Source organism: Gymnogyps californianus, chromosome 18 (assembly GCF_018139145.2).
Source record: "Gymnogyps californianus isolate 813 chromosome 18, ASM1813914v2, whole genome shotgun sequence".
NCBI lineage: Eukaryota > Metazoa > Chordata > Aves > Accipitriformes > Cathartidae > Gymnogyps > Gymnogyps californianus.
Genome location: NC_059488.1, coordinates 5,497,294 through 5,523,454, shown reverse-complemented (window position 1 = coordinate 5,523,454; position 26,161 = coordinate 5,497,294). Strand labels below are relative to the sequence as shown.

The 26,161-nt window shown below is 48.1% G+C and overlaps 1 protein-coding gene across 1 annotated transcript in view; it reads right to left on the bottom strand.

Moving 5' to 3' along the window:
• Window positions 1-26,161, bottom strand: part of COL27A1 (collagen type XXVII alpha 1 chain) — a 212,037-nt gene that overhangs the window by 140,623 nt on the left and 45,253 nt on the right. Inside the window, 4 exon segments of the mRNA XM_050907800.1 lie at window positions 6,752-7,563; window positions 7,566-8,192; window positions 13,068-13,138; window positions 22,507-22,805. Coding sequence (XP_050763757.1) covers window positions 6,752-7,563; window positions 7,566-8,192; window positions 13,068-13,138; window positions 22,507-22,562 — 1,566 coding nt within the window. The 5' untranslated portion in view covers window positions 22,563-22,805.

The following is a 26,161-nucleotide window of genomic DNA, read 5'->3' as shown; positions in this document are numbered from 1 at the left end:
AGCTCAAGTTCTCGAACAAGAGGCCCACGTCAGACAACTCGCTTTGCCTAGGGAGAGCAATACTGAAATACACACATCCGGAGAGGCAGCCAGAGGAGAATAAGACCGGATCAGGGCCCAGCTACTTACAGATGATGGATGCAGTCCTACTTAAAACGTACGGCTCCGAGACATGGAGAGTAAGAGACATCTATCAAGGAGCCACCACGCAGCAAGCTGCTAAGAGTCTGCCTGGAGGTAATGCCCATGCAGTCCCTGCACTCACCAGAGACATCTCCACCCTTACCCCTAATGCAGGGGTGCAGAGAAGAGTCAAATTGATCATACAGAGCCTATGTGGACCTTTCCATTGTACCCTTTAGAGCATCCCTGAGGAATTCCACAGGGAGCCATGGGAAGTGCTCTGAGAGGCAGGAAGGTTTCCGTTTCCTGGCAGCTGGAGGAAGATACCACTTCTCTGCTCCCGCTCTCCCATCGCGTGGACACCCCACGAGATCGGCAAAGCTGACAGCCTCGGGCAGCGAGCTACCGTTCCTAGCACTTTGGTTCTTGTCTCTCTGGCTTCTTCCCTACTCCTTTCTGCAAACTGATGGCAGAGAACACACACCCTGCTATCACACAAAGCAAAATCAGAGATCAAGGAGAAACGTGGCAGAAGCAGATACTCTCTCTTCTCAAGCCAAACAGCTGAATTGTTAACCAGCCTGAACAGTTCTGTGAAGCAGCTAATGGCAGCCACATAAAAGTTTAACCCTTCTCAGTTTCCCACGGTAGCATTAGCAACGATAACTGATCCCACCAAATGATTATAGGATTTATTCTAAGCTGCTGCTGGGAAACTTTCTGGCCCAAAAGGGACTTTTTTTCTTTAGCTTTTTGAGCTTCAAATTGCAAATGGAAAATTAAGCTAAGTTGTCTGAAAGGGAAATACATCGCACCCTGAGGACAAGAGAAATCTCACCATTTCCTCTTGCTGCCGAGATCAGCCAGTTTATACCTCTGCCTCTCCCACATCGTGACCCTCCTCGCACTGCTTCCTCTGCCTGCAGCAATGCCACTGGGAGCTAGGTGCCTTCAGATCTCAAAACCTGAGCAAGGCTGAACCTGTTGGGAGAGGGCTTGAAGGAAAGCATAATCGGTACAGGAATTGGTGCTGGTGATTCAGGAAATTACTTGCTTCCTTTTGAATGACTACTGAATCAGCTTGCTCAGATAGCAAAGTATTCCTGTAATCATTTCCCCAGGGGCAAGTACTCAGCCTAGTAGCAAAGAGCTGACAGTTACCCAGGACACAATTCAGCTCATATTCCAGTACGCGCTGATAGACTGACACATGTATATTCTAGGGTCTCTCCAATGTACTTCTGCCTCCCCTGTTCTGTAGCCCTGCACAGCATTAGTGGCACAGTTCTCCTTTATCCCAGAAACGGTTGCATTTCAGAGGTGGGCATCCTGCACTGTGCAAAACACTGCAAGGACTGAAGAGAGAAGAGAGAACATTCTTCTTTCTCAGATGCTAATGCATGTGGTAAAACCCAACTTAAAAGGGAGTTCAGAAAATGCATCAAAAGCTTCTTCCCACATTGGCATCAAGTTCTGAGCAGTGACGTTTACCCCTGCAGATAGAGAACCTGTCTTCGTTTTCTTCCTGGAGGAGAATGAGGCATATTTCATATGCAAGGCCACTGCCACAAATCTACTGTTTAGCCTTGTAAGTCTGGAAAGCACCAGCACAAAGGGACTGAGCAGCCGCAGGGGCAGCACTAGAATTAAAAATCCCCTGCTCAGGAAAAGAGAAGAGGAGGACAAGACCTCATCTTCAAAAGACATGCCAACCCCTCCTCACCTCGCCATCCTTGCCAGGCACTGCGCAAAGAGGGAGACAGGACCTAAACTAAAACCCAGCTTGAAGTACTGCCTAAAACAAATCTGGAATTTTTGGGGAAAAAAAATCCAGCACTTTGGTTACTTTATTTTCCAAGGCAGGCTTATCATATTAAATTTGGACACATCTGGGTTTCAACCAGTCTAAAAAGAAAAAGCCCTCATAATTCTGGCAGGAACCGAGATGTTGGTGGAAGGCCAGTCTTGTAATATGATTTCTGCAATAGACACAGATGTTTATTCTGGGTCTGTACAACACCTATCACAGAAAAGTCCTTGTCCACAACTGGATTCCTAATAGAGTGGCAGCACAATACATAACAAAATTTTAGTATTCCAGCTTGATGAAAGCAGCTTTTCTATAGAGACATTCCGGGAACAGCCTCTGCATGAGGCACTTCAGACTCTTCAGCAATCTCAGACCTTGGAAGGAAGTCTGAAGGGGTGTGAAGAAATAGAGGGATCCCATACTCCACCACTCATTTTCTATTTTTAAAGATTTATAAAAATACCTGTATATATTTATACAATGCATCCCTACATCCTTTGCAGCACATTTATCTCAATCACACTTTCAACTACTGCTCTTCAAAAGGAACTTTGTTTTACGCAAATAGAGCGCTCTGATGCTTAGTCATTTGCCTGCAAGAAGACTTCCCTTTGGGGATAGTTCTGGTTAAATTAGCAAAAAAAATTACGATCCAACTCTGTGAGCGAGGCTAAAACTTTTCCCATGTATTATACAAAGCGTGCAATCTCCTTTTTTTCATTAATATGACTCATTCATTAAGAGACATTCAAACACATTGTGTGTTCCTTAATTTATCATAGACTGTCAGCTTGAGTAGTCTTTTCTGGTACGAGGAAGACTGGAAATAGGCACTTCATATTTTATCAGCGTTCCCAATCACCTCTCTCTCCCCGACCCACTGATTGAATTGGCAAGGATCGCTTCTTTATGAAAGGAGCTGGGCTCCAAGACAAACTGCTCAGGCGGAAGATGGCAGCTGGAGCAGTCTAGACTGGGGACACGCTCAGAAACACATCTGCCTTTGAAAGAAGGCTGCCTGCCAGAGCAACGCCACACCTCCGGCTGGGCTGCTGCCACCAGGGTTCGAACCTGGGGCTCCTGGCCGTGCACCGCGCCGTGTGGATGGGAACTGGAGGCTGCTGGCACACCTGCCCAGGGACTCTTCCCACTCGGATGCTCGGGGAGTCGTTTGAAACACGCTCCCTCCCTCCCTCCTCGCTCCTCTTGTGTTACTCAGTGCTTCCACAGCCTCTTAGTGAACTCAGCCCGCTCCTCTGCGCGTTCAGCATCAGGTATGGTTTTCTTGCTCTAAAAATAACCCTCAGACACTTGTCAAGAGTCAATATGGGTTTGTTTGTTCATAGGGGCCAAAAAGCTATGGAATTACAGCCTTAGTATATAGGAGGAGAAAGGTCCAACTTGGGGTACACTGTGGACAACCCAGCAAACCCCAGCTGCACCAGAGCAGGGGGTTTGCTGCAGCTTTACCACATTACACAGAGCATGCACATCCCAGCAGTGCTGATGGGCAGGGGAAAGGGCTACAGCCCCCTCAAACTCCCCTTCAAACCTGCTGCTGGTATAGACAAGCAAATGATTCCCCTTCCACTGAAGGATCCAAACACACACATTCAAATCACATCACAGCCTTACAAGGGTTCCAGGGCTTGACATGCTGGCAACAAAATACTATTTTTCAATATATGTTTTTCTTTTGTGGGTGTCCAAGCTACTTGCAGCCATATGCTGGGGTCACGCCGCCCTGCAAGCTGAGCAAAGGCCCACTTGGCCCCGCGCAGGGACGGGAGATCTTGAGCGAAGCTCGGCAGAGGTGCTGCGGGCAGCCATGGGGATGATTCAGAAGGATGTTTGCCAGCTGCTGAGTCAGTGCTGCATTACTGACTTAGCATGATGTTTGGGTGTTCTTTTTGCTATTTCCCCCCTCCAAAAGAAATGTAGAGCGGAGATCCCAAATGCTTGTGGTTATTAATGGTTCCCAAGAAATTTTTCTTTTTTAAGAACATATTATCCTCCCTCCCTCTAGCCGCCCAGCAAACCCAACATTCCTGAAGAATTAATGCTCTGCCATTAATGGGACACAGCGTCTCCATTTCCTGTTGCACAGCACCATGGTGGTCTTTTCAGGACAGATTCATCCACAGAGGGTGCTGCCTTTTATTGCTAAGTGAACAGATCCTTTTAGCCCCTTGCTTGCACTTCTCTAATCCTGCGGACACCTCCCTCAATTGGGGGGAAGGGGCCCTTCTGCACAGCTAAGATTATACTACAGTTATTCTGGTAGCACTCCCAAAGCTAGAGTTGCAGAGAGACCACAGTGCCTGAGTCATCACTGCCTCGCACTGCGGCTGTCATTCACATCCTGATTTTGGGATGATCAGGACGAAAGAGGGTCCTTTCTCTCTAAGTGGAAGCCGGACAGGCAGGGGTCTGCTGGCTGCCAGCCTGCCTCTGCCCCAAATCATTGCCAAGGTGGCCCTAATCCTTGCTGAAAAGGTAGAAAGCAGTTTCCCATACACACTTCTCTGCCCAGAGTGACAATCTTCTTGAAGAGACTTTGTATCAGGCAACATAACTGGGAAAACTAATTAATCATCTTATCCTTCCACTTGTGTGCCAGACTCTGTGAATGACATTCCCAGTCCATAACCTGCCCCGTCCAGGGAAAGCGCCGGGCTGCGATATCACGCAGCAGAGCAGGAAGGGCTGTACTGACCTCATCAGAAACGTCTGCCCAACAACACGAGGACGGCGCCAGGTAATTACTCAAGCATGGAGCATTTATCAGCACTTGTTCTGAAACATGCTCGTCTGGCCATGGAAGTGCTACATTGATTTCTCAACATGTCATTCCCATTCCAGTCTTTTCTCCTCTTTCTCTTCCCACGTCAGAGACATCCAACAAAGCATGGTACAGAGGTCTCCGAGTGAGTCACAGGAGCTATCAAGCACCGCACGGCAGCCAGCTCCAGCCAAGCCATGTTTCCCTCCTAAAGTGCCGACTTTGTTTCCAGCAGTCAAAGAGGATAAGGCCAGACAGAGCCCCAAAATGTTCTCCTTTCCCTCAATTCAAGACTCCAGTTGTTCTCAGACAGGATGGAAAAATAATCCTGCCATCTCTTCCCTCAGCCCTCCACAGCCTGAATCCGTTTCTTTGCTATGATTCACAAGCTGAGAGGGATTTTCCACTCCAGTTCAATAATAAGCTCTTTACATTGCAGGGGGAAGTGGGGGCTTGGAGCATGGTCACCCTCATGACACTTGCAGGGCAAGAAGGCGGAAAAGGTCAGGATTTCACTGGGCTCAGAGCAGGCCACCCAGATTTACCCCTTACAGGTAAGCAGTGTTTTAAGAGAAGTTCACAATTGCTGAATTTCTCCTCTTGGACATACGCCTGAGACGACTCTCCACGAAACACAGAAGACTGCTCAAAGATAAAAATCGCTGAAGCTCATTCTGTCTACTCAGGGATTTAGCAAAACTTCTCCAAGTACAAAGACTACATCAGGGACGTGTGCCTGTAAAGTCAGGCAGGAGCGCAGGGCTGCCTGCGCTGCATCCCCCCTGCCCAGGGCAGCATCTTCACCTCTCCCAGAGATGGGAACCTTTGAACAAAACACACCCCTCAGTGACTCCCCACCCAAATTACAAGGAGAGAAATCACCACACTGCTTTGAAATGGGGCAGGCAGGAAATGCAAACCTTAAAGGTAAGCACCCACTGAGGGCTTAGGAAACACAACCATTTCGCTTTAGGTGTTACTTGCAACAATGAGCAGCACATCTGCAGACACAAGTGCTGTTGATTGTGTTCCTTAAGCCAGTCTCAATATTTCCATTGTAAACCCTTCTTTCACTATTTTAAGAAGTCAGCTGTAAAAATTTGCTCTAAGGCTGGAACTTGGCAACCAAAGACTCTGTCTGGGAGAAACTTATTTTACATGTACAACCCCTCTCTTGTATACACAATATAGCAAAAAGCTTAGGTTGGAACACCAAATCCTCCTAAAAGTTAGCCAATTTAAAGATCCTGTTTGCATTCTTGCATTTGAGAAAAAAAAAGAAAAACCAAGCTAGCAGATAATTAGTGTGGCCTGACTGCTTTTAGCATTACAAAATGTGTGTATACTTTTATGATAGCCAAGATATACACCCTGAGAGTGGTTATTGTGTGTGGAATGCAGTAGTTAAGTTTATAAAGGAAACTCTTTGCACGTTTTAAGTGTGGGCTACGAGAAATAAAAAAAAAATTTACTTATACCATAAAAATAGAGGAGAGTTTAAGAAAAATAAATCCTGAAGCAGTCTCTGTACTTGCATTTGCTGAAACAGGGTGCTTTTCTGCAAAAGCGAATTTCAGGTACAAAACAAATTAATAACCAGTGTTAAGAAATAGTTAATTTGTGGCATGTTTTTGAGGCACCTGGGTTTTCTTTGGAAAGTGACGGGCAGTTCTATCCTCTTAGCCCTGAGGAAAAACCAGGGGTGTGGAACAGAGCCCCAGCCTGGCCATCAAAATTTTAACCAGCAATTTGTAGGAAGGAAGGTTGGATTTTCTTTTTTTTTTTTTCTTTTCTTATATCTAACTTTAAGCAGCAACTTTAATCACAAATATTTAAGGAGCATACACCATCACAGAGCACTCAAGTTTACACTGAGATATATGCTAAAATTGTGATCATCAGAAATGTAATAATGCTTGCCTGCTATTTCGAGTTGTCACACTCTAAGCTTTATAGAAACCCTTGTAGGTTATGGTCTGCCAACCATTCAGCTGAGCTGTGACCGGGAATAGTTACCATTAAGAGCTTAAACTTACCTGAGGTCCTCTCTCTCCTTTTACTCCTGGATATCCCAGTAAAAATGGAAACGGAGTGGGTCCGAGGGAGTCAAAGATTTGATAGCCATCAGTGGCAGCTGGGGTTGTGAGGTTGAAGGCCTGTGTCCTGGCTCTGGAGACAGGACGGGCAGACCCCAGGGGCGGTTTGGTGTACACCAGAGGGACATTACTAGGATCCACTTTCCTGGTGGGGGACGGCACGTGCTTCTTTGGAACGGGCCCATTGCTTGGGTTCTGCGGGGTTTGCTTTAGGGTGACAAAGTGGACATTGCTGGTTGTGTTATCAGTCATCCTCCTCATCGGCTTTACAGTACTGGGTGCTTCAGAGGGCTCAATGGTGGGTTTTTGGTTGATCTTCTTTTTGGTCTCTTGCTTGGACTCCTTCCTGCTGGCCATGGCAGGGCTCTGGCTTGTTGGTGGGGCCTTTTTGGCCATGGGAAGGGGATTCTTTTCCATGCGTGTGCTCGGAGTGGGCCGAGACACCCTGAGGGTCGTCACCGTCCCCCGAGGGAGCAAACGGGTGGGTGGCTGTGTTTCAGCACTCGATGGAACAGGAGATGGGGCCACTGTGACCTTTGTGGCTTTGGTTGTCAGTCTTGGCCGTGACGGTGAAGAGGACGCCGATGTGATGGTTGTTGCACCTGAACCCCGAGTCTTGAGGGGTGCAGTGACCCTGCCAAACTCCAAGGATGGGGCAGCAGTGGTCAGGTTTTTCAGACCCTGCAGCAAGGGCTCCACATGCTGTGGGGTACTCGGGGAGGCACTGGGATCCCTGGGCAGGAGGGGGATGAGGGGGGCAGGTTCGGCCGGTAGGTATCTGCTTGCCTGCACTGTTTTTTCAGGTATTTACAGTAATGATGAGCTGCCTTGGCAGAAGGATAAATATCGAACTGGCAGATGGCTCCTTCAAACTGCACGGAGTGCTGGTTTATCTTCCCAAAGAGGAAAGATCCATGTGGATCCAATGCCTCGTCCTTTTTAAAATGCAAATCCGCATGTACTCTGCGCTTCCCACAAGAAGTAAATAAAGTGACTGTCTGGCCACGGATATTGATGGCCATATTGTGCCACTGGCCATCATGGACATTGTAATCAAAATATACAGAGCGCTTGTGGCCCACATATACTATGATCTTCCCAGGCACAAACTGGACCCCGAGCTGCAGTTTTTTCTTTTTGCTCTTGACAGCAAAGAGAAAAGCATTGTTGATGCGGTGGGAGCAGAGGCTCAGCACTAGGAGCAGGTCAGTGCTGGAGCCTGCGGGGAGGATGGTGCTGACCGGTGCTTCGACACGTGCTTGCTGAGTGAAGATGACCCCTGATTTGAAAGGAATGACTCCTTGAGGAACTGTACGTGATGAGGACCATCCGCTTGATGGCCTTTTCCCTGACAGGCCCAGTCTTTGAAGAACATCCACATCTGAAAGGGAAGCACAAAGAAAATGTAAGGTGTTGGGCAACCCAAGGGCTGGATGGGTATGGGGGGTGTGTGTGTGTGTGTGTGTGTCAAACCGGTCCATGCAAAAAGGCAAGAGGATCATGAAGCCCCAACCATCCTCTCACATATATACATTCAAACAATCAGAATGGAGAGCACATAGCTCTTCTGCACATCGTGTAAGGAGCAAGTGCATGCTCAACTTGATCACCAGCAATTGCCAAAATGCATCAGCTCCATGGTGCATCTGGTGAGCTATCTTGTCCCACCAAGGATCAGCTCCAGATGTTCTGGAGGAAGCTGACCTCACTACAAGGAAATTCCCCACTGAGCACCAGTAGTCCACTTCTCTGGGATTTAATTCTGAGTACTGACCACACAGCTGGAAAGGAATTTGAACAACAGACTGAGCGGGGACTACAAAATTTTATATCCCCAGAAGGCAAGTAACAGAACTTTCAAAGGGAGCAAAAGCCTTGTATCTGTCTCTCTCCAAATTAGTAAGAAGCAGCTTTTGATCTTTGAGACTCTAGAGAGTTTAGGGAAGCGAAGGTGCCTCCCAGCATGAAAAAATTGCACCTAGATTTTACTGAACTGCGTAAGGTTCTCAACAGCAGTACTTTTTTCCCAGCGGATCATCTTACAGCCTTAAATTATTTTAATAGGTTGGAGGAACCAGATTTGGTTTGTGAAGAGCTGAGAAATCAGTTATGGCTGCCACTGAGCAGCAGAGGTAAGACTCGCCTCCAGCATTTGTCACCTAGCAGCTAGGTGCCTTGTTCAAGACAGGATGAGAAGGATTGATGTCCAGAGGCACCTATCTTTCTCCACCAACTCCAGGAGAAGTCTGCAATGGACAGACAAGCAGAATCCTCTGGTTTCTGGCCCCAGGGTCTAACAGGAGTCACACACAGCTCGGAGTCCAAGGCAGATTAGCGCGCAACAGCAACACAAACTGGAGCCAGCTGGCAGCAGTCTCAGCTGAACTACTTAACTGGGGAAGCTGCCGAGGTCTACATGAGAAAAGCTGCAAAGGTAAATGTGCCCAGACCTGAAAAAGGTGCTCATGCGCCCAAACGCTTGTTCTCTTACTCTAGCTCGAACATTTGGTCTAATAAAAGATGTTACCTACATGGTATAGAGAGATAAAAGGTAAGGCTACAACGATTACCATGACACTACCACTGTTGAAAATGAGCTAGGATAACTGTATTTCCTTCCCTCTGCCCTGCCCAAATGCAATCCCCATTACTCGATGACCAGCTAACTCTCGTATTTACGTGCTCTTTGGGGAAGCTAGCCTGGGCTGTATAATCCAAATGCTGATCTCGCAAGGTAAGACTAACAATCAGAAATGCGGCAGTGCCAATCATGGCTGCACATCAGCTAACACCACGGGATTGCAGCTTTCCTAGATTAAAAGCAAAAGTAAATCAAAGGTTGTCCAAAGAAAAAACGACCTCCTTCTCTAAAGGGGCCTTGGAATTTGGCCTCTTTCACCCTTAACTATTAAATATTCAGCACAATACCCACTATTTGGAGAACTGGCACTTAAAAGAGATCCTCAGTGTTGGCCAGAAGGGTTGTAGACTCAAGCCAGTCTGAGGCCTGTAATGTTGCTGGCCAGGGAGGGAGGAGAATAATGAGAAAAACTCTGTTCCTTGACTTTGGCAAAAATCTTGGCCATTTTTGTATGTAAGAACAAGTCAATCAATATTTACTTTGTCTGAGCTCAGCTTTATTCCCACCTCCCTCTTTTAAGGCGGCTTGACTCATTTTCTAGCAGAGACTACCCTGGAGAAGATGCATCAGATGTGAAAGGGGATGGAAATTTTCCCACTCTATGCAGAGGGGATAATTTACCGCACAGCATGTTCAAGTGTTAATAATGGTACTTCTCCCATACTATGAAATCCTTGGTCCCCCACTGTTTTACTACCATATTGCCCAACGGGGCTGTCCCTCAGCATAGCAAAGGTAGAGCCTTCCCCTCTCTGCACTGAATGAAGGAATCACAGCACTATCTTCATACTGGATAATCTCCAGAGCCCACAAAATAGTAAAGGCCAAAGCCTGGCTTTAGTGAAGTCAAGTGGGACCCTTGCCACAGACTTCAAAGGCATCAGTATTTAGCCCTAAGGAAATAAATTTACCACTTAAACTAGGAGCTAGACTCCAGATTCCAATTTCTACATGTATTTTTAGGTTCTCTCCGAGACACAGACAGTGGTGTGTCTCTACTAGGCAGAGATGCTTTACACTCCAGAAGCTATTCATTTGGTAGCTGCTCTGCAAAGACGTAAGGATGTTTCCCTGCTCAGAGGATGCTGCTGCTGTTTGCAATACCAATCCAACTGCCTCGTTAGCAACTGCATCCAACAGTGCTTAAGGAAAAGGAAAAAAGTACAACCCAACCACTCCTTTCCCTCAATACCAACTAAGGTAGAGCCAAATTCTAGATGCCTACGCAAAACCTGATTAAAAGAGACCTCATGCAGGACATGTATGTGGATTTTCCAGCACCAGGTCCAGGTACACAGCTCAGGACTCCTGTCCACCCAGCTCATCTGCCTCTCCATCCCATGCTGACTGCCCTGGCCTGGTGGGGCACGTCCCCCGGGATGACAGGATGTCATCAACTAACATAAAATGCAAGGTAATTTTGGCTTTCTTAAGTAGCTCCAAGTTTAGCAAAGCATTTTTTCCCCTTCAAATTTTTTCCTCTGTAGATTTTTCCATCAAAACACATTATTTAAAAAAACATTCACTTAGAGCTGCCTGGTCCCAGGTGCCTTGAAGCTAGTTGCAACATTTCTGTAGCAACATTTGAGCAACTGGGAAAAACTTTTCTAGCAGACTCTGTGCATGAAGTGAGATGCACAGAGATTCCTGAACCACCACATGATCGTCTCTGAAAGAGGGGATAAAGTGTTTCATTGCTCTCCTTCCCATCTCTTTCTTTCCCTCCCCCTTTCCCCACGCAAAAAGCTTTATAAGAAAAAGAAGCCAAAAGGCAGGAGAGAAATAATTTGCAGCTTCCTAGATTCCAGCAGCTGAGATGTGATGCCCACAGCTGAAATTGGGTTGAATAAACGCTACATTTCCAAAAGTTACTGCCCAGACCCTTAGTCAGCACGCATCAGATGAACTCACTAACCTCATGATCATTTGGATTTGTAACTCTTATGGAAAAATCACCCTCTGTGTTCCCTGATTTTCCACTGTGCAAGAAGACCCCTAAGCCTTATAGTAACTATATAGCTTATATAACTACAGTGTTTTCAAAAGCCCACGGCATTGGCTTAACTTCATCCTCACACAGACCTATGAACAAGCTCTTATTGCTTTTGTAAATCTCATGTCTGAAAATCCTGAGAGATAATACAGTCTCATGTCACCAATGTTTCCTTGCAGCCTTTGCTTCCTTGGAAGATTTTACTTTCTGGTATCCAGAAGAAGAGCCTGCCTCTGATTGTGGGGAAACCAAGCAAGATTTTTTAAAATTCTTTTATCACAGAGAAAGTATCTCAGAGGGGAGTTATCTACCACACTAAGGTAACGCAGTAACAGCGAAGCAAAAGAGTTTCCTTTAGATTGACAGTAACAATCAAAAGACATGGCACCATCCCATAATTATCATGGGAGTAAAATGATGGATAGAGATGAATCTAAACAGCACATTAAAATCTACTTGAAAAAAGACACCAAGACACAGTATTTGTTCTGCCTCTTTATGAGCTGACATAAAACTTGCTCTGAAAACTGCTTGACTAAGTAATTCAGCCAGATGTTCACCTCTTTTGCATTGAAGCAGAATTTGGAAAATATTACATTTTTCAAAATTGCTGATGGTAGGGATGTATTTTCTTTTTTTCCCCCCTGTAAAAAGTGCTCCATGGGCTGGCTTACAGCTGAGCATTGACCAACTTTCTATTTTTCCTTCATGTTTTGGAGACTAAGAGGAGAGCCCTGGAGCCTGCTAGTCCACTTGTTGTTGTCTACTGATTGCAGAGGAAGCTGTTCAGTTCCAGCACATACCCGTGTAAAGCATCCATGTGGAAGAGGTGTTGCTATTTTGAGAGGAGATGGCTCCTTTACAAACAGATGTTGCAGAGATGCTCAGCCCCCACTACCAACTGTAAAAGATGAATTTATTTCTACTTTTTTTGACTCTGAAGCTTTCTACCTCCTCTTGTGGGGTCACTGATTATTGTACCCCAACCTTTTGTCCTGTCCCCAGCAGCACTGGGAGGGGATGCCTGGAGAAGAGGTGTAAAGACAGGGTGAAAGTGTATGATCACTCCCCTATAGAATACTTCCCCTACTGCACAGGGACTGAGCCAGACATAGTCATTCTACTATCGAACACCCCTGTGGAATTTTTCTTCCTTAAATTTGCTTTTACTTTTAGAACTCACATCATTTCTGTATGCACAACATCCTATGTGCCTGCAGAGGCATGACTGGGTTGCATTCAAGGAAAAACCCGTCTGCCAGAGACGCTTAATTCCTTAATGCCCCAGCCTCAAGGGGCACTTTCTAAAAGCAGTTAAGTACTAGCAAGTGGAGGTAGATGCCAGCGACATTTTAGACAAAGTGCTTCATTCCCACCAGTTCCACCAGACAGGCACTTCTGAAAATCCTGTGGGGCACGTAATCACCTGTAAAAAACTGGTTCTTTTGCCAGCTGTTAACTGCGTCATCCGTATCATCAGTACTGCAATGATCAGCAATAAATGCATTTAATTCTGTGCACCAGGCTCAGAGATTATTAAATGATGGTCCTAAACTGATACCAAAGCACTTGGCTTTTACTTTTGTTGAAAGAGGAGAGAAAAAAAAAAAAGTGTAATTTACCTTCAGAATTTCCTTGTGTGAATCCCAGGAACCAAGTAAAACATAATACAGTCCAGAGAAAGCAGAATCCCCTAAAATTGGAAGAGAAGAAAAAATAATGAGTTTCTACAACATTAGTAACAAAAACTAGCCCCCCTCCCCCCCCTTAAGGGTCTTCTCCTTGATCACAAGTCTAGCAAAGTCAGTGGCAGTGTCCCCATGTCTCCGGGAAACGGAGAACAGGCGCTCAGCAGAACAGTGCTTGCTTCTGACTGAGATCTCATTTTGCTACTTTAAAGACATCTAAAGCCCACTGAATTCAATGGAAAGTTTCCCCACTAGTATTAGGGGCTGTTGATCGAGCCTTGAACAAGGACCAGACCAGTGTTTTGAGATGCAGGGCCATCAGTGCCAGGTCAGCAGTCCCTTCGCTACTGCTACTCTTTGGCACTTGCCCCGTCTAGGACAGAACACCAGAAATGCAAGAAGATGGAGAAATAATTCAAAATTGGAAGGTCAAAAGACACGCCATGAGCGCATGCCTGTGAGGACATGGGTGGAAAATGGGCTGACATGCAGTGACATGTCACCTGCATCTCAGCAAACAAATTCGGAGTCCTATTGCTTTACTACATGCTTAAAAATATTCTAAACATACAAAATCCTACATGGATCTGTTGTTCTTTTTACACCCAGACGCAAAGATGGGGGCAGCTTCTAAACACTCAGCACCCTATGCTGTTGCCACTAATGACTTTCTCATTAGCTGGGTACAGCAGGAAATTTTAGAAAGTGTGAGAGCTGCAGACTCCCAAGCACAGCGCTCTCGCAGACCCTTTCACGTCTGAGAGGGAATTGGACAAACCTTTCAGTTAGCTAAACTTTAAGCCTCAAAGTGCCATTGAAAACAGCAGCAGAGAGGAAAACTTTTACCAGAAAGGGAGCTGAAGCCCTGCCTTCCCCCACCAACTTCCTTGATTTGTAGCCAAATAATGAACATAGGAAACTCCTTGGTTAAGCTCACTTAAAACTGTCAGTGGAAAGTTTGAAGATTGAATTCCCTCATCTTCTAGAGATATTTAACAGCTTGATCAGCAAGGGCTGCTGGAGGAACCGAGACAAAAATGTAAACTAGGGAAAGTCCTCAGCCAGAAGAAAGCAATGTGGGACATCCACAGGTTGTTCTTCATTTCAGCCAAGCCAGTGTGAACACTGGGATATGCAAAGCAATGCCAAAGTGCAGCTTGCTCCTCTCTTCAGATCTGGCAAAGACAAATCATTTATCAAATGGGATTAGAAACCACTCTTCTCCTGCCATCAAGTCTCAGCTTTAGTGCAAGAAAGCATCCTCTGAGACAACGTATTACCCTGGGCCAGACCCTCACCCAGTGCAGCGGACCCTTTCCCACAGCTAAAATGAAGCCACAGTGATTTACACATCAGGGGGGAAACCTGGCCTTGAATGTAAAAATCCATGCAGGAATCCAGCCACTAATATTTTAAGGCTTGAAGGGACAAAATACTGGAGCGGCCCCACATCGGCTGGGAAACAAATGAGATGAACCACATCATTCTTTGCTGTTTCCATTACCCTGACACTGGGCCGCACATTTCAGGAGCTCTGGGGCTCCTTTGGTTTACGCCTGATGGAACAAGAGCTTGGAATAGCCAAATCACGGTATTCTTTGGCCATGTCCTATAGCCGGCCATATGCTAACCGGGAAACCCTCACTATGCTCAAGAGAGCTCCAGCTGGGGAGACTTGCTTGTTTTCTGCCCACTTCATCCCATGGGACACAGCTGTCGGGCTGAAGACACTGCTGAGTCCAAGGAGACCTGTTGTCCCAGTTCATTCAGGGCATGCTGGAAGGGAAGGAGAATAGGATGATTCTTCACAGCCACCTCCAGCAGAAGTCTTTACGACTTAAAAGAGGCTAAAATCCACTTCACAGAAAGACCTGCCTTTCTGTGCTCACCTCCAAAGGAACAATGGAGTTTTAAGATGCAGACGCAATTCCACATGTGCGTGGAGCAAAGAGCTTGCTGGGTATCATCAACTGGGTTTGACTGCCTGATGAGAGCACGCGAAGACAAGGGGAAGGGGGCGACCAACATGATGTGAACGTCAAGGGCAGCAGGAGTCCCAGGCGATAACACCACCTTTTCTCTGGTGAGGATCAGATCTGTACAGCTATGTACAAACACTGGTGCACACAACACACCTAACTGAAGTCCAGATCTTTTTTTGGAGGGGTACCTTCACAACCCAAACTTGCTTCCAGAATTCCTGTTGACCACCACAGTGAGGGGAACAAGCCTTAGGGGAAAATCCAGCACGTAATTTCATTCCAGTGACACTGACGGGGCTATAAAGGAGACGAATGCGCAGCGTGGGATCCAGCTGGCCTCAGCCCTGCTCCTGGACCCCTCACACAGCCAATACCATAAGAGTTGAGAGCGGGGCCGAGTGCCAAAACACTGAAGAAAAACACTTTGGCAAAATTTACCAACTTAATGGAAAAAGCAAAAGCAGCTTCCAAATGGCAGACCTGTGACTGATGGGGCTGTTAATTATCGCAGGATTTTATAATGCAGGCTCTTTTTCCGTTACAACTCTGCAGCGACAGGATTGCATAAGCAGCTTGAGTAGCAATAGTAAAGGAAGATTTTTCTCCTTATATAGAGCTATCAAGCCCACCTTGCCTTTATCTCTGCTTCTTCCCACAACCAGTGATTTCCACAGAGACTCTGTCAAGATGTACCCACTAAAGGCATTTATTTCTTTTATTGCATAGGGCCTATGAATACCAGAACGAGGATTCACTGCTATAGTCACTAGGTGAAGAAGTGCCCCTAAATACACATGATGTAAGCTCATGTGAACCCTAAAAGTTTTCCAGTGCAGACAAACTCCCTTTATAGCAAACTGAAGCTACCCACTACAGCTTAATTTTGCTTGGCTACTTTTTGCAAACTCCTGTGATCAGTCCATGGGAACTAACCAGTGCCAAAAGCGCAAGGCAAAAGACAACAGAGAGGGACAGAGAAGCACAAAGACTGGTAATAACACTTCTCAGCCTTAACGGTGATTTTAGCATCTTCCCAGTGAGGACCACGTGCACGCAGGTAGCAGCCAAGAATAAACATCCTGAGGAGTTCCTACAAAAAGCAACCAGAAGGTCTAGGCACCACTTCTGCTGGGGCTTCAGGACAGGCAGGAGGTCCCTGCACATGGTGGTATCAACGTGCACCAACCCGGAGACCTGATCAAATCACGACTGCTAATTAGCATAGAATTGCAAAACTCTGCCCTGGGTTTTCGGCTTCCAGACTCACTTGCCATCTTCTTACTGAGCACTGAAAGATCAGACTTCCAAGAGGGGCAAGTTGTGACTTGGAGGCTAAAGAAGAGTTATCACCTCTCCAGGTGGCTTGTGCACAGTGTGTCTTGCTGCTATAGCCCCAGTAAAGTCATGTCCATGGCAGCAACCTCAAAAGCAAAAGTAAAGGAGAAATCCTGTTGAACATATTGGTTCTTACCTGACAACCACTGGAATAAAGCGCTACACTGAACTAAGGACAACAGTAAGACAATAGCCTCTAGGGTAGGTGTGGTCAGGAATTATCTTAAAAAATGGCAAGTCTGACAAAGCTGAAGCAATCTGTAAAATAGTTGTGATCAGCTAATTCTCCACTTCACAATTTCTGGAATTGGTTGGAACAATTTCAGCTTTTTTAAATTAAAAGATTTGCCCCTGCCTTAAAAAAAGAAGTCCATCTTCTCTTGACATCTTTTTTGCTTCGATGATGGGTTGAAACTGAAGAAAATGTTACCAGGGCCCAAAGCAGCATTTAATTTTTTATTTTGTTTTCTCCCTCATTTACAGTGGGGAAATATCTTTGAAATTGCAAACATTCTTGCAGGGTGGAAAAATGATTCCTCCCCACTCTCCTACATTCAGGTGTATTTTTTTCTGTCCAAAAGACCAGAAAGCCAGCTGGATGCTGAAAATTGCTTTTCAAGAAAGGCAAATCTACATTTCTAGCTGTAGATCAGACAGTGTATCTTAAAAGGACAAAATGTCTATGTTGCTCAAGATCCTTTGCACATGACTGGAGGTGATATTTTATAAGACTCCCAAGCAGTTTTGATAGTCAACAGGAAACAAAAAAAATCACAACCTACATACTGAGGCTTTAAATTGCACCATGGCATCGATTCTACTCCCAGCTTTTTGGGGTAGAAATCTTATTTTGTACTAGTATCATCCTTTGCAGAGCAGACTTCTGCTCTCTTTTCAGGGTTTCTGGAAACCACGGTATTTCTCCACTCACCCTCAGCTTCTGGAGAGATCAATGGGAATATATAGTTATGTAGATGTCCCTGTATCGACCCTGCACAGTCCTTTGCTGGACCTTTTCTGCAGTATAAACCAGCTATCAATTTACACCTCCAGTCAAAGATTTTGTCTGGTGTATGCAGGCACTGTTGCAAAACCCAGCATGCTAAGGGGAGAGTTTCTGAGATGACGGAAATGGTATTCATTTTTAACCCCCATTCAGCATCTACCTTTTTAAGAAAAAGGAGAAAGCAGACAAGCAAATATGGCCCAGACAGGTACATTTCCATGGTCATTTAAAAATACTAAGAAATCTAAGAGTGATCTAGAAACTGTCAATATTAAGTGGGGAAGAATGAAATTCAGTACCCCTCTATAAGATTTTAATGTTCAAAAAAGTTCCCCCAAAATATCATCCAGCATCAATTACACAAAACATCCAGAATCCAACCCACTGCTCCTAGGCACATGTTTATCAAAACAGATTTTCAGATGACAACTGAAAATTCATTGCACATGCAGCCATAAGAGAAGATGGAGTGGGACATCAGTGTGGCCGCCTGAGCTTTAACAGCACTCTGAGCAGAGTACAAAGCAAAGGGTTTCAAAGATTGTCCCACCATTATTACTGGAGACTCCAGTAGCCCAAATGGGGAAATTCCCTAGGATGGGAAACTCCCTAGGCCAGACTCCAACCCATCCTTGGGGTGATCGATCCTGAACAGGAACGTCTGAATTCTTCCACCCTGCCCCAGAGTTTGGAGCACGCGTGCAAACCCAGAAATTCCTAGGGTTTCTCTGGCACCGTTTCTGCCAAATCACATCTTAATTCAGGATGAAAACGCCCTTAGTGCTGTGCCTGTAGAGGTCTACCTCAGGGTGTTGGCAACCGTGGCCCAGAAAAAGCTGCTGCTTCCTTCAGAGGAGGCCCCTGGTAGCAAACAAGCAATCCACCGGGACCTGATGAAAGGGAGGAATCGTATGCACAAAGGGGAGGGAACTCAGCTCCTGGCGATGGTACAGCAGTAGTTCTCAAGTACTGCAAAGAAGCTTTGCTCTCCTAGAAGCCTGCACATCAGCCAGGCACAAGGAGGGTCTGGATACATAAAGGCATGGTATTTGCTCCCCCAGCACCTATAGCTCCTCTTAGGATTTCTCCAGGAAGGAAATGCAGACCTGCAGTACACAGAACATGGAGATGAAGCGTCTGTGTGGCCAACCCTCCCTCCTGCAGACACCTCGCACCTTGTTCTTTGAAGGGTTTATGCTGATATCTGCAGACAGAGGGCTGATAGGTTTCAAACTGCTGGTCCTTGTCCTCCTAATTGGGAACTAGAGCTTGTGTATTCATTGCACAAAGCTGGCCCAGAGCTAACCAGCTCCTCTGAGCTCCTGCTGGTGACAACCTGCTTCCTCACCTGCTAGATGCAAGACAGACATGGCTGTGATGACACAAATACCCTCCCAGATACCTCCCAGCGACTTTCTACAATAGGGGATCTTTCCTGACAACCCATTACTTGGTCTCTGCTCCTCTCTGCTCACCACCCCTGTCTGTCTGGGTTATTGACTTTGCTGCTGTGTGAAGTGACAGCACTCACTACTGGCCCTTGCCTTTGTGTTCTCAGTAACTGGAGCCCTCGACAAACAGAAGTGCTAAGCGTGATCTGTCATCTAACTCCTTTTTTGTTCTTCCAACAAACGCCTTTGCATTCCTTCATTTTGTGAATGGGGTTTGGCAGAGCCATATAGAATTCCCCATTGTTTCCATTTGCACTTCAGTAAGCGTCCATCGCTTCTACTTATGCCCCCAACAAATTGGCAAAGAAAGAGAGAGGGGAAAAAAACCACATGCTCTGTGTCTGTCTCTGGTCAGAGATTTCCTCCAACCCTCTCACCACAAGACCTGGGCAACCCTCGGTCAATAACGTAACCTCCATGAACACAGTTTTCAAGCAGGGCAGATTTTAACCCATTGCAGAAAGGGGATCAAGCTGGAGCTTATTAAAAGGACCTGCTCAGAGAGGCACATCAAGGCAGCAGGAGAGTGGGGACCCGGACACCGGATCTCAGCTTGTAACCCTGGCTGTGACACTGCCCTTCCCTCCTGGGACACAGCTCCAGGAGGCTGTGTAATTGCCTCCTTTCTACCCCAAGGCACGCAGCACACACACATCATTTGCCTGCCTATTGCTCCCATTGCTGAATTTCTCCAGCAGTGCCAGAATTTGTCCCCAGATCACCTGCCCGGCTTGCATGCAATGGTTTTTACCTCTTAAAACAGGAGCCGTGCCTTCCTCCAGCCCTTTCAGGCCTTCCCAGGGGCTGACCCACCTTGGTGGTGCCAGGTGGGTGCTGCACCACCATGCGTGCAGCTTTCTCACCCAGCACGTGGGCCAGGCAGCCCCAGAGCAGCATTACCCCAACAACCCAGGGCTGTCACAGCAAGCAGGCACCCATCGGAGCCCTCCAGGAGCATCAAGCAAGCCTCCTCATTGCCAGCATGCAGCACTGGGGCTGGAAGGGGCCAAGGTGGCACAACCACAGCTGAACAGCACAAGTGCTATGGTCTGGACATGTGCTATGGTCTGGACACGTGCTCAATGCATAGCTGAATGCAAAACCTTCTCCTGTGGTTTAGTGAGCCTGTGCTCACTAAAAATGCATCAATGGAAATGATCAAGAAGGGCATTTTAAGCTCGCAGAGCCTGTAAAACTTTGTGTTCTTCTGGTTTTACAAGCTTTGGCTGCTCGAGCCAGGACAAGGCTTCAGTACACTCTGCAACTGCTCCTCCTTCCCTGGTGAGCCAGCCCTCCCACTCCCATCCATGGGTCTCCTACACATCTGGCAGCTCCTCAGCCACCAGCCCCGCTCCGGAGGGTGCTGCAGGAGTGCTGGGACAAGCGGGACCCCCACTGCCATGTGGGAATGCACCAGAAAGTTCCCATTACAAGCTGCCTTCAGGCAGCACAATCCTCACCCACCACGAGGAAGACTCGGCAGCAGAAGCCAGCTCTGGGCTCAGAGGACCCTCTCCAAGACTAACGGCCTCAACAGGAACACCCAGCTGTGGGAATGGTAGGATGCACAGCACTCAACTCTGCCAAGCAAATCAAAACCCAGCACCAAAAAGCCCATCGGGAGATAATGCAAAGGGTAGCAAGCGACCTCTGCTGAGGAGGGAATGGATCAGCAGCACGCTGGCGAGGTATTTAAGCCAGAGGAGATCCTGGGAACAAAAGGTGCACATATTCAGAGTCACCAGAAAAGACCAAAGCGCAGATTTCCCTTGGCACTGCAACACTCAAACCCTGCGCAGCCGTGCACAGTGCTAGCCTAGGACACCAAGACGCAAAAACAGATATAGACCTCCGGCAAGCAGGGAGCCACGTTGCCTTCTGCTGGGTCCCTGTTTCCTAATCCTGTCCTCAGCAGGGTCCAATTTGCTCTGGGACTTGAGCAGGATCTCCCTGTCCTCATCTGTAGCATGATTGCGGTCAACTTCTCCATCATGCTTACAAGTTGGTGCTCCGTGCAGCGACTGTGCCTCGTGCCAAGTATCTCCCCAGCATCGGGGCCCTTCCCCTTGCCTTGCTGTGACGCGGCGCTGCTCTCTGTCTTTCAAAGGGATCTTTATCTGTCTGTTCCCCTTTCGACTTCTCCATTTTTTGACAGACAGCCACCCTCGCACGGTCCCAAGCAGACAGTTCACTCCAGACCATGCCCAACATTAAAAAGGTGCAACTGGAAGACGCTGCAGTTACCAGCATCTCCAGACATGCCACAGCCACGTCTGCGCAAAAAAAAAAAAAAAAACAACCACCCCAAAACACAACCCCAAAGCACTGAAATTCGGTCCTTGTGAGTATATAAACACACACCAAACTTCTCAAGGAGAGCTGGTTGCGGCTCCTGGGAGCGGTTCTGATCTCTCCACATAACTTTACACACAGACACATGCGGGCAGGGAGAGCGTGCGCTCAGCCTACAAAGGAAACTGCACATTCATCCACGTCCAGACCCCGGCGCTGCGCTAAAGGGGCGGCTGCCAGGAGCGGGGTGACCCTCGGGGTGGAGGGAGGGGTGCCCCCAAATCCCCTTGCCCCGTTTCCACCCTTTCCCCCCCCCATCTCACAGCCCAGCCAAGCCTGGCAGGAGCAGAGGGATCCTGTACACAACTTTTTCAAACTGCCAGGCAGAAGAATCCCAGTCTTTCCAAGGGAGTGTCGGTAAATCATCATTACATCCGACAACGCAACCAGAGAGATTAACCCTTTGCTGGTCCCCAGGAAAATAATAACAACAACAACAAATTTAACAATGAAAATAGTAAAAGCTGGTCCCAGCTGTGTGAGAAGGAGGACGGGCAGGGTGCGTGCTGTACTTTTGTATATATATACATATATAAGATAGAAAGACGTATTTGTGCGCGTGTTTGTATATTGAACACATGAAGAACATGCCACCAGGCACCCGCCTGCCTCTCTGACCGTGCCTCAGCCCTTCCCATGGCTCTCCCACTTTCCGGAGGACTGCGGCGGCGATCTCCAGGTACCCGTGCCCCCACGTCCCCGCGGGACAGGGTCAGGGAGCAGCATTTACCCCCTGCTCCCAGGAGGGGCTGGGGAACCTGCCCCCCTGCCCGTGCCCGGGAAGGGTGTAGGTGTGCGAGGGGGAGCGGGGAGGTGGAATTGCCCGTTCCTGCATCTCGCGTGGGTGCAACATCGGCGCCCACTCCGCGGACCAGTTCCCGGGCTGGGAGCTCCTTTCCCCGGTGCGTGGGAATAGGGGGGGGCTCCTCCTGCCCTTCCCGGCCCTGAGCCCCCCGCTCTCACCCCTTTCCGCACACCCCAGCCCCATTCCCACCCTCCTGCTCCAGCGTGGCCTCCCTTCTCTCCCAAGCCCATTCTCCTCTCCAGCCCAGGAGTTTTCACATCATCCCCTGGCAGAAGGAATGTCTTCCCCCACCCCATCCCCAGCCACCCGGGAGCGGAGCTCCCCTCTCGGGCCGGCTCTCCCCTCCCGCAGCCCTCCCGGGATCCCCCGGCTCCCCGGGCACCCCCATCCCCGCCCGGGATGCCCTTCCCCAGCGCCGGGAGAAGTCGGACTTTGTACTCACCCCCTGCCTGCTGCTGTAGCTCTGAGTCTGGAGACCGGCTCTGATTCCGGCTCCATCACGTTTAGTGCATTGTCTCTTTCGGGCAATTTTTGCGGCAATCCATCAGAAAAAGGGGGACAGGCCGGTTTGTGGGTACATCCTTCCCAGGAGCTCAGCTCTCTGCCTCTCTAAGGGGCTCAGCTGTGTCAAAGACACCCCCTGGCCCGGACGGCTCACTCCTTCCTCCTTCTCTTCTGGGTCCTTTTGCTTACACAGATCTTTTAATCCCATTTAACTCCCTCTCGGCAGACTGCAATTACCTTGGGAAAAAGGAGAGAGAACAGAAAGTACACGCTAGGAAGCCAGGCTGGCCCATGGTCGCTGGATTTCTTGCCTCTCTTTTTTTTCCCCCTCCTTATTAATAGTACAATTTCTGTGTTCTCTGATTTCCAAAGTCCTTGATTTAAAGTGTTTTTTCTTAGCTGTTACTTTTTTTGTTGTTGTTTGGTTGGTGGTTGTAATTATTATTTTTATTTGCAGTGCAGATGTGCCTCCCACCCCCCCAAGGATCTCTCGTCTGGACTTAGAGAGAAGAGGAAAAGGCAGATTTTGAGAAATGAAAATTATTTAAGGATGTCCCTGCTGCCTCTCTGCTGCCCTCCTCCGTAATACCAAAGCACTTACAAGAAAAAATAATACAAAGTAAATAAATAATTAAAAAAAGAAACTCTTTTGGCCAAAAGAGCTGCCGAGAAGCAATCGAAGACCCCTTCCCGGCTCCGTGGAGGAAATGCGCAGGCCCCTGGTCCGGGGGAGGCTGCTAATGGAGATCGCTGCATGTCCACACTCACCTGCCGGGGGGGCCATGGGCCCTCTGCCCAAACTGGCTTCGACCCACCTCACCACGGGCCGGCAAAGGACCCGTGTTATAAGGTACCTGACATGGCTTTTCCCTTGGGCTCAGTACTTGGCAGGGGCAGTTGGGAGCCTGTGGAGGGGGCTCAGGCTTGCAGGAGAAAAGCCCCCTCCCCGCCCTGCTTCCACAGGGCGGGGGGGACAGGGGACAGGGTGCAGGACATCTCCAGACTCCCCTCTCCTCCCAGCCCCAAGTGATGGAAGCCGCAGCCTGGAGAGCAGGCAGAGCAGAATGAGTTTTCTTATGCAAGGTCCATCAGAGTAAATCAGATCCCAAGTCCACTTAGCCAGCTCTGCTAGGAGAGAGGACTTTTGCATGCGGATAAAACCTGCATCCCTGTGCCCCCTCCTCTTCCAGCCCTTGCAAAGTCCCACTGAGCTGGGACCCAGCCACCATGCACACCCCAGGGTGACAGGCAGGTCCCTCTTGTCCACACCAGGACACAGCAAACCCCTCAAGCTCTATGGGATTCCCTCATGCAGGTGAGGGCAACCCACCACACCGAGCCCTCCCACCTCCTCCCAGCACCCCTGGGTGCCCCCTCGGCCCTGCTCCCTTCCCACTTGCACAGCATCTCTGCCTTGGGCACTTACTTTGCAGCGAGGCGAGAGGCTGTGCACCGTCTCCTCGCAGCCCTGCGTTCATTGGCATTCATTTGTCCCAGCAGCTTACGGCAATTTCTACTTCTCATAAAATAGCAAAAAAAAAAAAGCAAAAGGAGCAAAAAAAAAAAAAACCCCAACCCAAACCAAAAAACAAACCCCAAGCCCCTTCCTCCCTCCTTCTCCTTCAGTCTCAAGGTGTCGCCTGTGCTGGGAGCCAGCGAGTGCCTGCCAGGCTCACGGGCCCTGAGCGAGCCAAGGCTTTCTGGCAAGCCTGAGGTTCCCCCAAGTTCAACAGATAATCCTTCCTCAGGACTGGCGCGGGCAGGTCCCCCTCGGGCTGTCGCTCCACTCGTGGGTCATGGATGCTGCAGGGATCCAGGAGAGAAGAGAGGTTGGGACCGGGCGCTGGGAGGGACATGGATGTGAAAGAGGTGGAAATTAGAAGGCTGCCCTTGTCCTTTTAAATAGCTGCAGCCAGGGGACTCCGCTCGCTGGCTGGGGTGCCCCAGGTATCCGGTTTCAGCAAACATCAGCTAATGAGCAGAGATCCAGCCTCCGAGGGGCAGGTTCAGGGCTGCTCTGCAGGCATGGGGAGGCAGGGGGGCACCCCGGGCACCCCACCGGCAAGGGATGGAGCAGGGATGAAGCTGGAGGAGGGAGGGGAGGGCTGCGGGTGAAGAGCTACATGGTTACTGCAGCTCCAGGGTGGAAGGCAGGCTGCAGCTCCTTGGGCTGGAAGGTCTGCAGGGCAAAGGATAGGTCCTGCGAGGTGCTGAGCATCCAGCACAGGTCTGAGGCACCAGCGTGGGTCTGGGCATCAAAGCTGAGCCACCCCAGGGGCTCACTCCACAAAGGTATTTTGTATCTTGCCACATTGTCCCCTGAGACGGGGGGGGGGGGGAAGCACCTGGAACCTGGATGTGGGCACTAAACTTACGCACTCCCTGTGAAAAAAATACAGCCACAAGTAGGATCACCATCGATCCACCAAGTACCTGAACTTGAAGCTAGAGGGGAATGATGTTACGCTCAGAGCAGAAAATTCAAGGACCCACTGGCCTGACTCAGCAATGCAGGTTTTGCTCAAAAAACTGACCTCAGAACCTGGCCAAAAAATTAAGCTTCCCACCGTAAATCGCATCTCCCGTAGACACAACATCGTCTGTTACCATGCATGCTAATAACTTCTCTCCTTTAATACATATATTTGACTTAGTTGTGGTTGCTTGCTGGGACTGTGGTTTTGCATCTCCCAGTTTCTATAGGCATAAGATTTTATTCATACCTTTGCTCTGAAGCATCAGCATTTTGCTTCCTTGCATGCTGTAACAGATGAAGCTTTAAGTAACAACAACAAAAAATTTGAAACAAGCAGTGTTATGACTGGGGTATATAACTAACAGCCTCACAGTCCACTGTCCTCAAGAAAACCTTTTCAGAAGAGCACAGCTAAGTTACACATCCAGATACTTGTAAGAAACTCCTATGTACAGACAAACCTCTCTCAAAACCCTCTGAAGGCCCAGGAACTCAGACGACCCATCCAGACCAGCTTTGAGGACTGGGACTTTAGGGACAAAAAGACAGTCACATAGCTTGTCAGAAATCACATAAAGTCTCTATTTTACTTAGCTATTTCTTTCCCCAGCTGTTTTTTTCCTGTTTTTCTCAGTCACACATTCCTCACTGAGAAACATACTCTAGCCAAGTCTAAGTGTTTAAGATCAAGCTTTAATCTATTAAAAAAAAAATGCTTTACAAAGAAGCACGTGGAAATTCCTATGCTGTTGAATACACCTTATATCCTCCTGCTCTTTTCTACCTTTTGTCTCTTCCAAAAGCAGCAAGTACTTAGTAACCTTCCTTCCCCTCAAAAAACCCCACTCTACCCAGAAAAGAACAAGGCCCTGGCTTCCCAGAGCGAGGGACAGAGAAGAAAGCAAAAAGATGTGCTGCATCTTTTTGCAAAGACATATGCAGATGGGACGCGTATGGGTAGCTGGTAAGGACTGGCAATGCTTCAGGTCCACACCATTGCACCAAGGACCACCATAAAACACACTTAGAGCCCCATCCTCAAATACTCTGCACATACTTAACTTTGCTCAGATGAACACTTTCAAACCAAACACATGCATAAAAGCTTTGCTAGCAT